Here is a 13,259-nt window from a genome sequence, read left to right as displayed (position 1 = left end):
ATGAAAGGGTGTTGAATTTCGTCAAATACTTTTTTCTGTACCAACTGAGATGATCATGTAGCTTTCCGTCATTTTGTTTTGTGATGTTTCTCATGTGTTGAACCATACTGTCCTTACGTTCACAGGAATAAATCCCACTTGGTCATGATATGTAATCCTTTTAATGTATTCAGTTTGCTAGTATTTAGTTGAGGGTTTTTTCATCAGTATTCCTCAGATATTGTTCTGTAGTTTTCTTCTAGTTTCTTTGTCTGGATTTGGCATTAGGGTAACGCTGGCCTCATAAAATGAGGTTAGGTATGTTGCCTCTTCTTCAGATTTTTGGAAGAGTTTGAGAAGGATTAGGTTTTAATTCTTTAAATGTTTGGTAAAATTCTTTAGTGAAATGTTCTGGTCCTGGGCTTTTCTTTTTTGGGAGATTTTAAATTTCTGAACCAATCTCCTTAATGGTTATAGGTTTCTTCAGATTTTTTATACATAATTCTATCATGGTACGTTCTATATATCTAGAATTTATGTATTTCTTCTACATTATCCAACATGTTGGCATATCATTGTTTATAGTAGTCTCTTAAAATTCTCTTTCATTTCTGTGGTATTAGTGGTAAAGTCTCCTTTTTAGTTTCTGATTTTAGTTGTTTATTCTTTTTTCTTAGTTAATCTAGAGCAGCTCATTTCTTTCTATCACAGAATAATATCGTATTGTATAGATGTACCACAGTTAGGTTCTCTGTTCATCTGTTGAAGGACATCTTAGTTGTTTCTAGGTTTTGCCAGTTATTAAAAAAAAACTGCTTTAAACATTGATGTTTTGTAGATATAAATTTTCGATTTGCAGGGGCAAAGGGGGTCAGTACCTAGAAGCAGAATTACTGGATCATATAGTAAGATTATATTCAGTTTTAGAAGAACTGCCAAAACCCTCTTCCAAAGTGGCTGTTCCATTTGCATTTCCTCCAGCGATGAATGAGAGTTCCTGGTGGCTTCACATTTTTACCAGCATTTGGTGTTATCAGTCTTTAGGAATTTAGCCGTTCTAAGAGGTATGTAGTAATGTCTCATTATTGTTTTAATTTGCACTTCCCTAATGACATACGATGTTGGACATCTTTTCATTTGCTTATCTGCCATCTGTGTATCTGTGTATCTTTTTTGGTAAGGTGTCTGTTCAGATCTCTTGCCCGTTTTAAAAATTGGAATACTTATACTATATTGAATAAAAGTGATGAGGGGTGTCATCCTTGTCTTGTTCTTGATCTTAGAGGGAAAGCTTTGAGCTTTTAGCCATTGAGTATGATGTTAGCTGTGGGTTTGTCATATATGCACTCTATTATGCTGAGGTATGTTCCCTCTGTACCCACCTTGTTAGGAGTTTTTCTCATGAATGGGTGTTGAATTTTGTCAGATGCTTTTTCTGCATCTATTGAGATGATCATATGATTTTTATCCTTCATTTTGTTAATGTGGTACACGTAGATTTTCCCCTCTGGTATGTTCTTGGAGTCTGTTCTTTGTCAGGAAGCTGCGTGACGCACCCTTTCCTTGTTTTCAGTCTTGTCACTCATTTAGCAAGCATCTCTTGGACACCATCTATGTTTCAACTTTATTGTACTAATGGAGTATGTATTTAGAACATAATTGCGTTGAATAAAATGGGTTCTCCCTATGGTATGTGCTTTTTTAGTATAAAGAAAACATTCTCTATTCTGGAAATTCTTTGCAGCATTTATTCTCTAAGAATGGTCTTCAGAGAAGAGAGGGATCTGACATTTACTTGGTGCTTCTTACTTGCCAGCATCAACTAGTATACCTTGTCATTAAATTGTGACAGGAATTATTTATGATATTGTAGCTTTGTTTCTGTCATAAATTGGTAACTGCATCGATTCATCTCAAAATTTCCACCCTTTCTCAAAACTGGTTTTCCCAGTGATCTCAGGAACTAATAGAATATGCTGTCTCCAAGACCTTTTTCCTTTACCCAGTGGTTCACAAACCAAAAGTAACCACAAAAAGTGACAACAATAAAACAAAACCTCTTCTTTAAAGAACAGGGGGAGGGGTGGGGAACCAGGTATATGGGGATTACCTATATTTTTCTGAAGTGAAACTAGTTAATTAAATTAAACAATAATAGTATTAGTTTCTTTTTTTTATTATTTTAAAGTTTATTCTTGAGAGAGAGAGAGAGTGAGCACATGATCAGGGGAGGAGCAGAGAGAGAGAGAGAATCCCAAGCAGACTCCGCATTGTCAGCGCAGAATCCAACATGGGGCTTGAACCCACAAACTGTGAGATCATGACCTGAGCTGAAATCCACTGTTGGATGCTTAACTAACTGAACCACCCAGGCACCCCTATTTTTTTTTTTATTTTAGAGAGCAAGAGAGAGAGCGTGAGTCAGGAAGAGGGGCACAGAGAGAGAGAATCCCAAGCAGGCTCCACGCTCAGTGCAGAGCCTGATGCAGTTCTCAACCCCGTGACCCTGGGACCCTGACTTGAGCCAGAATCAAGAGTTGGACGCTCAACTGACTGAGCCACCCTGGCTCCCCTAAAAGTATTAGTTTTGATTCTAAGACATTTATGTTTAGAATTTTGATTTTGGCAGGGTATCCTGGCCTAAAAACTGTCATTATTGCAGGAGATGTGGGCTTTTGCAGAGATTGCAATTTGAACCTTTTAGACAATAACATCCGAGTTTACTGCTTCCATATTATATGTTTTAGAAGAATCTTATTTCTAAATTAATCTTAATTTTGTGCTTTTTGAAAATATTGAGGGTCAGGGCCTATTGAATACTTAATTTTGGAAAGTGTTTCCATAACAATTTGCTTCTTTTTTTCATTTATCTTAGGTCATAATTTCCTTTCCTTTCTCCTCCACCTTCTCTCCTTTCTTTTTGCCACCAAAAAAATATTTTTTCTTTGTGTTTGAGTTTGAAGTTTTAGTATGGTTTAGTTTTTTCTTATTTGGAAATTGTAATTTTGTTAATAATCTCGGTATGATTTTCCTGATCACATTCATATCTGGTATTTATAGGTCATATTTCATTTTCATTTTTCTACATTGAGCATCAGTATTCTCCACAGTGAACATAGCATCTTCTAATCAGCTAAGGGAATGGTGGGCTTCAGGTGGCTCCAGAGCTCAGTAGTGGAATGACCTTGGTTTGCTAGTGGGTACTCATTCCATTACTCTGATGACTTGAGAATCGTTTTGCCTTTTGGATACCATCTTGAAATTGTTACTGGGGCCTCAGAGAAATTGTGGACCTCAAATCTTTAGTATTCCTTAGCAAAGTATTATTTTAGAACTATTTTAAATACACACTGCCTTAATCCATGTATCTTTTTCCACCTTCCTTCCTCCCTTCCCCCTGTCCCCGTACAGTTACCTGAGAAGAAAGGAAAAGAAGCAAATACCGGTTTTGGTGGCCCCGTTGTTAGTTCTCTGTATCATGAAGAAATCATCAGGTAATTTTTCTTCTGGTATTGGGTAATAGGGATACATACATACGTATATATGTGTATTTATGTGTGTGCATATGTATATGTGTGTTTGTGTGTATTTTTTTTTAATCCTGAAAGCTTCGCTTTGTGAAGAACTTTTTCTTAATGTGAAATGAAACTGATTTTGGTGGTATCTCTAGGAGGATAATAAATAGCAGGAAAGAATTTTTTAGGTGTTTTATCTTTGAGATCAATAAGTGTCTGAATCATTGCCAGATAGTAACCTTTTCCACCACGTAAGTAGTTGGTAGGGCAAGGTTTTGTGTCTCACACAGTCTAAAGCTGTGGATTTTTGTTGTTGATGTTGTTCTCCTCAAAATATCATCATTTCTTCGTGTGTGTGTATGTGTGTGTATTTGTGTTCATGTTTATTTACAATACTGATAAAAATGCCATTATCCTTTCTTTTCTTTTTTCTTAGTTTGGCTGTAATCTGAACTCAAGTATGTAAAGGAAGGGAGTGATTCAGTCTCATAAAGCTTGTACAATTTCTAAAAAATATTTATGTTCTTTTTTAGAAAACAAAGGTTTTTAATTTTTTGTTGTCGTTGTTAAATTACCATTTCTTTTAAAGATTAGAAATCTTCTTGAGTATAAAACGGTACATCAAGGAGAATATTGTGGAGAGTCCTCAGAAAGTTAAACAGAGAATTACTATATGATCCAACAATTCTACTTTTGATTTTATATCTAAAAGAATTGAAAACAGGATCTCAGAAGACCCATGTTTACACACCCACGTTGACAGCAGCACTATTGATAGCAGCCAAGAGGTGGGAGCTACCCGGATGCCCATGGGCAGTTGAATGGATAAACAAAATGTGGTCTATACATATAATAGAATATTATTCAGCCTCAAAAAGGCAGGAAATTCTGACACATACTATAGAACATGGATGAAGCTTGAGGACATTATGCTAAGTGAAATAAGCCATTCACAAAAAGATAAATACAATACGGTTCCTCTATATGGAAGTATCAAGAGTAGTCAGATTCGTAGAAACAAAAAGTAGAATGGTGGTTGTCAGGAGCTGGAGGCAGTAGGAAATGGGGAGTTGTTATTTAATGGTTAAGGAGCTTTAGTTTTCCAAGATGAAAAAGTTCTGGGGACCGGTTGCACAACAGTGTGAATAATACTTAACACTACTGAACTGTATACTTAGAAATGGTTAAGAAGGTAAATTTTATGTTATGTAGGGTTGTTTAACTACAGTTAAAGAAATTCTTTGTGATCATCTCATATTATTTAACTAGGATCTTAAATTTTATGTATAAAATGTCTTGATTAATCTTTTTCTTTCAGTACCATGTGAAAATCTGGAAAGGGATTTTGTCCTGCCTTAAAGTCATGTGGCACATTCTACTAAGATTTTTACCTTACAAACAAATTTAAATAAGAATCTCTAATGCTGTTACACTTTTTGAGTTACCTGAACTTTATTTTTCTTACTTATTCACATGAAATGAATGAGCAGTAATTTTTTTTAATTTTTTAAAAATGTTTTATTTATTTTTGAGACAGAGAGAGACAGAGCGTGAGCAGGGGAGGGGCAGAGAGAGAGACACACACAGAATCCGAAGCAGGCTCAGGATCTGAGCTGTCAGCACAGATCCTGAAGCAGGGCTCAAACTCACAAACCGTGAGATCATGACCCCAGCCGAAGTCAGACACTTAACTGACTGAGCCACCCAGGTGCCCCGAATGAGCAGTAATTTTTAAGTGGAAAATTGGGTTCACCTAAATTTATTGAAGAGAAATACCTATCTTTATTGAATAAAGAGTAAATTGTACCAAATATGTATGCTGCACTCTTGCAGAAGAGTTTGCTGACATTATCTCCCACATGAAGATGTAATGATAGGACTCCGGGGAAGCATTCTAGGAGAAAAGTTATTGCTTCCACTATGAATCAAAAACTTTAAAAGCTCATAGTTTCCCATTCCTGACCAGTCATTTGGTACTAAAGGTCCTATCTTGAATCTGTTTGCAGAGTACGTATATCATTGTTATAGATTAAATGTTTATTTGGGGTGGGATAGGGGAAGGCTGATGAGAATTGGAGGGGAAAAAGATACTTTTTAAGGCTGATTTGGAATACATTTGCCACTCTGATCCCTTTTTGGGACCCTGAGAACTCTGAGGAGCTCATACAGTTTTGAGGAAGCATAGTTTAAAAACTTTTTCAGAGTTAAACCCCCCCTTCCCCTCAGCCCTTATATAGTGGTTTACTTAATTTGTATATTCTGTCTTTAGAGTCTTCTAAAATTGGCATCTTAGAACTTTAACCCTACCAATCAAAATTTATTAAGTGTTTAAATCAAATCAGTAAAACCTTTAGAGTCATTTTTCTATATATTAAGAGGACAGGTTAGTCATTCCTTCTGTTTTCCTGTAAGTCCTTTATTCACACTTGTTATAGCATTTATCACGTTATAACACATTAAATAGAAGTTTTAAAAAGCCTATATCCTGGAGTGCCTGGATGGCTCAGGTGATGAAGTGTCAGACGTCGTCTCAGGTCATGATCTTGTGGCTCATGAATTCAGGCCCCGCATCAGGCTCTGTGCTGGTGGCTCAGAGCCTGGAGCCTGCTTCAGATTCTGTGTCTCCCTCTCTCTCTCTCTGCCCCTCCCCTGCTCACGCTCTGTATCTCTCTCTCAACAATAAATAAACATTAAAAAAATAATAATAATAAAACCTTGTATCCTTTCTGCTGAATTTTTAGTTTTTGGAGGCCAAGGATCATATTTTATCCATTTCTGTGTTTTGAGTGTCTGAGGAAGTTCCCAAAACTTAGTAGGTTATCTAGTAAAAGTACCCAGAACTCAGGAGGTATCCATGGCTCTTCCTTCAGGGAGCTGATAATTCAGTGATTGTTGCTCACATAGAGTTAACCTAGTGTTCATATCATAAAGCAAAGAGTGCTGGTTTGGTTTTCTTGTGATAATACCCATACTCACTTATTTTCCTAGGCAGTTTTTAAAAATGTGTAAGCTATTTCCTTTCCTAGTTAGATTAAATTAAGATTATGTCTTGACTTTTTTAAAAAAAATCATTATACTTAACTTTCTAACAATATCAGTTGTCTATAAACAATAGTGATCTTTATTTTGTGTGCCAATTTCCTTAAGGGCTCCCAAAGCCTAGTACTTTTCCAAAAAACATTCTGAGTACAGTTTCTTTTGGAATGTCCAGTGACATGGCTGATTACAGTTAAACATTACTCCACTGGAAGTGAAAGTAAATATCTGGATAATTGGTGTATTTCTAAGACAGAATTAAACTATCCTGGAAGAGTTAACCTACCTGCTTATCCTCCACCCAGTTCCTAAAGAAGTCACTCTTAGATTTAAATCAAATATTTAGGATTTTGACCATGAGAAACAATAACAAAATAACACAGCTTATTTTCATAAAGTACAGATTTGAATTCATCTCCTCACACATTTATTATGAATCTGTCAGACAAACATTGTGGATATTTGTGCTTCCCATCTTCACTTTTGAATAGTATGTTCTTAGTATTTTTGGCATCTATAGTATGTTTAATAAATATTACTCCTTAATCCGGTGAAATATGAACCTCTGCTAGGGACAAAACTGATTAGTCTTGGCCTTATTTTTTTAAGTCATCTAAATTTTCATTCTCTTGGTGTGATGATTAAGATATGAAACAGCAGGAAACATGAATGTGAACCACTGAAAGCCTTTTAACTGTTTCAGATGTTAATTTTGTCACTACTAACAGTGGAATCACAACACTTAGTCATTTTCTTGTAATCAAAAAGTTATTTTACAATTGAACAGAATTCTACTATAACAAACTAGATCATGATAAAAATCATTCTAAACTGAAATGTTGATTATTTCAGTAACGGAGTAGAGGTGGTCCCTGTTGTTTCTGAAGTATAAAAATGCAGTTGCAGCAATGAAAACAGGCTGTTTGTTGGAGTTTGTGTAATCAAATTTTGCTTGTGCTTAGGTGACATATCTGGTATTTTATTTTTCCAAGAGGAAGTTGTGCTTTAACTAATTGCTAATTGCAGTTTCTTGGCAGAATCACGCTCAACTGAAGTGAAAGTGACAGGTTTTAGAGTTTTAGAAATGTCAAATGGCAAACTTAGGTGAAAGGAAAAGTTTTCTTTTGTAGAACCATTTTTTTAAAAGCCACTAAAAAAGTATTTTGAAGGTCTGTTTTAGATACTTTAGTATATAAACCTCTAATTTTTTTCCCCATTTTTAAAGATCAGGAAAATCAGTATCTAATAAACTCATGTAATAAGGCTTGGGCTCCATTTTTGTGGCAGTTTTCCTGACTAATGTGTATTGTAGGTGATAAGTTAAAGGCCCATTTTCATTTTATTGTAAATGTTCTTGAGCCAAGGGCCACTGGGGCCAATTCTGAGCTTGCTCCTTGCCTGTTGTGGTTCTGACCCTTATTTCCACTCTGTCACAGAAAGTGACAATATCATGTCATAGATACAGATCTCTGTGTTAATATTCTAGAGCCCCGACACCAATTTTTCATTATGAAGCTGGTTAATTGTTCTGTAGTATAATGGAGGAGATACAGTGTGAGGCTAATTAAATACCAAAAATTATGAGGCCAGACTGCCAGCATTCAAATGTTGATTCCCTCAGTAGTTCTGTGACCTTGGACAAGTTACTTTATCTACAAAATAGGGGTAACTGTATTACCTTTCTCATATGACACTTATGTGAATTATTTGAATATGTATACATAGGCATCCTAGAATAGTACGTGGCACAAAATGAGTTACTATGTAACTTTTAACTTTTATTAACATTGTTATACTCAGCACAACCCCACAACAGGAACGGACAGCACAGGGCTCAGGTTATGAACTAAAAATCACAAGTCAGCCTGGTTATAGAATTAGGTACAGGTTGTTTGCTTTTGCAAGAGAAAATGGAAAACAAGGAAGAAAGAGCCAGTGCTATTAGAATCTGTATTAGAACTATAGAAACAGGAGAGTAACAAATCTTTTAACTCAAAGACAGTTGCTCTAGACTTGAGATCAGTTGTGTTTCATTTATACTGCAGATGGGCATAAAAAGCTCTGATTAATAAGCATAGGGCTTTGCAAAGAGTCAAATGCTTCTGCACTACATATACTGACTCACTTAATAAGAAATCACTTTTGGTGACTTGTATACTTAGAAGGTTTTATCTAGAAGATGGCACATAAACTGAGAAATTAGGGCAAGAATTAAAAATACAATAAATGAAGCATGTACAGTGTCCATTCTACCCTGCAATAAGATTTGGTCCTCCTTGTTATATTTTGTACTTTGATGCTATGTAATCTATCAGAATTTTATTAATCCCACTTAGACAGGCAGCCATCTGGACCTTCTCTAAGCAAGACCAGACCAGTATACAACCAAAATGATTGATGGGCTCTGGAATTGATTAGTTGTTCTGTGAGACAAATGAACTGTTTTGGCAGAAAATACCAGAGGTCACTGCTGTGGTCAGACACAAAAGCCTGTAGAATTTTAAAGAGATGCTTTCATCATTGACTTAGAAAGTTAAAAATTTTAAACAGTAATGGATTTTGAAAATATTTAAGAATTATCTTTTTATTGGCTGCTCTTTAGTTCTGAATATAAAGTGGAATAATATAAACATAATTCACAATAAAAGTGATTATACTTTAATTTTGTATTTGTGATGAAAATATGAACTGGAATGATAGTCGTATAGAGGCCTATCACTTACACATAAATTGTACTCTAAAATTTTCCTGAAAGAGGTGTGATTGGAGAAAAAGCTACAACATACATTGTTTTATTTTTAAGTGATTTATAAAATCAGATGGTATAAAACTCCATTCAGTTATGTATTCAGCTTCACATTGTTAGATAGCAATCTGTTTGAACAAATCTATGTAAGACTCCAAAGCTTTAAGAGAATGTGTTATACATATTTGTACTTTAAAATTTGAATATTTGGATTTTTTTGCTTTCAGTTGGCTAAGTCTTTCTGGGATACTACTGTCCCATTGACACCACTGTCCTTAGCACCAAAAAGATTATCCTGCTTCCTTACATCTGTTTGGCTGGTAGTAGTGAAAACCTTCCCTGTTTCACTGTGTTGCCCATGATCAACATTGTGTTAACACTTTGGTGATAGGTGATAAATTGGATGACATATGTCTTGTTACATTCTGGTTATTCTTTGAGGACTACACAAGTGTGTATAGGCAAGTGGGCAACTCCCCCTTGAGAATCTGACTGCTCAGAATGAACTTGAGTTATGGATTTATTCAGCCTGTAAAACCTCAGCTGGCCTAAATAATTGAGAAAGCAAAGGTTTTTCTGTGGTGCATACCTCAGGGACTCATGGCTCCCTTCCTCCTCTCTACCCTCCTTTCTTATGAAAATGATCCCAGTTGCACTCCTAGATAATAACACACCAAGCAATTAAAAGCCATGGGTGGCTGGAGAGAGGAGAAAAGGTTTAGTTAATGAGCTTTTCCTCTTCCAGTGCCCAGGAGAGCCTTAGGAATGACAAGGCGATTAAAGCGAAGAGATAATTATAGATTATGTGAAAATGGGTCCCTTGAGACAAGCAGGTCTTGCCATAAACAGTAACTGTTGTAAGAGTCTCCTGGCTCTCATATTCACCCTTTTCTTACGTGCTTAATTTAGCTCCTGTGTGCTCAGTGTCCTGATGCCAACCAAGCATCTAGGCAGATCCACCTGTTTGTAGATCAACAGCCCTTTCTGAACAAGAGGTCATTCCTCAACTAAAACCATCATCTTCTCCTCTCTCCTTTTCTTTTTTCTTTATTCTTCCCCCTCTTCCTTTTCCTCACTTTGTTGTCTCTTTTCTCTCTGCTCCTCTAATCTTATCCATATCCTTATATAGTACTTGTGAAATGCTAGACACTTAGACTTGTTTACAAAGTTTAGTGTGTGTGTGTATGCACTATAAAGATGCATATAGTTACGGGTTTATTCTATCCATTATAATAAAAAGTGGTATATGTATTACACATAATATAAATAAATGTTTTCTGCTATTTAAATGCTTTAGAGACATAAAGATATTTTAAAATGTTAGCAGAGATGTTAGCATTGTGAAATAGTCATCTTCTTAATTATCATTTAATTATTGTCACCTATTCTGTCAATACTGAAAGCAAGCAATTTTGGTTCATTACATTACCTTTTGATTTATAAGAACTTTGCTGATTGCATTGTGTACAGTAATAAATGGTGTTTATTAAAGTTGGAATTCTGTGTGAAAAGGACATTGTTATATTACATGATTTTATTTATAAATTTTACCCAATATAAAATTTTATATATGTATTAGGTAAGTATTTTACCAGTATTTTATGTAAAATATGTCATTTCTAGGTCTCTTATGTCACACTGGTCTACTGTCTCCTTTATCCCTTACTATATAAAAAATTCTGTTTCCTCCTGTTCCAAAATAATTCACATCCACCTAGTTTTCATTATCGCCACCATCCTGCCTTTTGCAATACTGTCACTAAACAGTCATCGTCTCTTGGCCAGGACACTGCAGAATGGTTTGAGAACTGGATTCCTTTTTCCTTTCCTGCCTCCTCCCCAGATTTATAACTCATATCATTGTGTCACTCTCCTACTTGAAGCCCTTTTAATGGTTTCTTATAGCGCTTAGGATAAAGTCTAATATTCTTTAACATGTCTTACAGGGCCCTTCATCATCTCATCTGATGCCAGTTTCTCCCCCCCCCACCCCCATACTGACTCTACTCCACTTACATTGGCGTATTTTTATTTCCTTGGAGGTCTAATTAACATTTGTTAGATGAATTGATTGATAGTGTTATATAAAGGCATATGAGAAATGACCCCAGTGTACAACATGTGTTAAAATCTTAAGGTAATAATATCAGCTAACATTTATGGACCACTAATTATGTGCTAGTTACTATACTACATGTGTTATATATATTATTTCAGTTAATCTTCAGAATGATCCTTTAAGCTGTAGATATTGATATCCCTATTTTACAGATGAAGAAACTTAGACTCAGAAAAGTTAGGTTACTTGACCAAGGTCACGTGGTTTGTACTCTGCTGTTGCTACAGTATACTGCCTCTGAGATGGTTGAGGAATCCTTGTGTTCTGCAATTAGTGAAATTAATTTTGATAGTTGTTATTATACGAACAGAGTGAATATCTTCAATTTAAACTTTTAAAGCCCTTTTCTGTTTGTTTTTTAAGATGTGCTTTACCAGTAAAATTATATCATCATTATACTGATGATGTTTCTTTTGGATTCATTGACGTTATTGATTTTAGACTTACCGTAATGTTTGAGAATGTAACTCAGCTCTATAGAGCCTGTTAGCCAAGGATTCTATAGATGTTTCTGATGTGGCCACTGGTTTTCCAGGATTTGATCAGAATTAAAATAAATTTTTTCATATGGACATTTGAAGTATCAGAAATTTTAATCAACTATTTTAGAGTTAAGTAGGTTTTTAAGAGGTAGAAATGCATTTTTAGTAACTAGTATCTATAAATCATGGCTAGATAACTTTTCCAGAATAAGAGGTTATCTTCAAGAAGTACCTGGGACATTGATCTTTCCTTTGTCATTGCTTCCTTGAAAAAATGTGAGAAAAATACATTAACAGCATATTAACAACTTAAATAAGATAACAGGTAGAACTTTTTATTTAAGTCTTTTTAAGAATTTTCTAGACCTACCAATAAGTACGCTATAATATAACCCTGTTGAAATATTTATTATTTGGTGAAGAAGATATTGTCATTACCACATAACAGGAAGGGGGAAAACTAACTGGTTATGTACTATAACTGTGTGGAAGTAATTGCAGATATAGTAGCAGTCTGAGTGGGAGGATTGTGATTCAGTATCTATAAGTTCTTTCATCATTCACCTGTCCTTTTGGCACTGTGTATTTTGAACCTACCTATTTTATTGACTCTAAAACACCACTGGTTTAAATACCATTAAGAAAAAATGCTACTAATTAATTGTAAGAGTCTACAGATTATAAGATTCATCAGAAATGTTAAAATATGAAAAAATTTGTGTTTTTTGTTTTTGTTTTTTTTTTGAGAGATCTTGCAAGCAGGGGAGAGGGACAGAGGGAGGGAGGGAGAAGATCCCAGGCAGGCTTCATGCCCAGCATGGAACCCAATGTGGGGCCTGATCCCACAACCCCAAGATCATGACCTGAGCTAAAATCAAGAGTTGGATGCTCAAATGACCAAGCCCCCCAGGCACCCCATTATTTGTGTTTTAGAATCAATGAAATATGGCAGCTTTAACAAAGAGTTTCTCAGTGTCTTTTTGCCATCTAGGATTTCAGAAATTATTTTAAGAACAACACTGCAAACAACAAAAACCCCACTTTTGTAAGTGTCTTGATCTGAATGCTAGGTTTCTTGAGCTTAGTTATTGCTCCAGCATTGTTTGCCTCCTCTAGGGCATATGACCAAGGTATTTCAGAGAGGATGTACTATTTACAAGATTTTATCTGGAGGACCATAGTATAGACTCTCATTTATGGTCTTTGTAAGATTGATACTCGAAAACAGTGTTTTATGATGAAATTAACATCCAAAATTTTAATTAGATATTAATTAAAAGTGGGATTTTTGATGTGCTAAATATGACAGCTCTGACTATTTAATTCTTGAGATAGGAGCTGACTTTACCAATTTGCTTCTTCTCCCAGATTAGTCTTTCACC

The 13,259-nt window shown here is 35.3% G+C and overlaps 1 protein-coding gene across 11 annotated transcripts in view; it reads left to right on the top strand.

Moving 5' to 3' along the window:
* The window catches only part of ACBD6 (acyl-CoA binding domain containing 6), a 210,345-nt gene that overhangs the window by 66,099 nt on the left and 130,987 nt on the right, over positions 1–13,259 (top strand). For all 11 annotated transcript variants that reach the window (XR_008293240.1, XM_053209479.1, XM_053209477.1 and 8 more), the window contains one exon: positions 3,391–3,473. Coding sequence is in view for 10 of the 11 variants with exons in the window: in XM_053209479.1 (XP_053065454.1) it covers positions 3,391–3,473 (83 nt within the window). In the remaining variant the exon portion in view is untranslated. The remainder of the gene's footprint in view (positions 1–3,390; positions 3,474–13,259) is intronic.

This window comes from Acinonyx jubatus, chromosome E4 (genome assembly GCF_027475565.1).
Source record: "Acinonyx jubatus isolate Ajub_Pintada_27869175 chromosome E4, VMU_Ajub_asm_v1.0, whole genome shotgun sequence".
Taxonomy (NCBI): domain Eukaryota; kingdom Metazoa; phylum Chordata; class Mammalia; order Carnivora; family Felidae; genus Acinonyx; species Acinonyx jubatus.
The sequence above is the reverse complement of the archived record's forward strand: the minus strand, read 5'-3'. Positions and strand labels throughout refer to the sequence as shown.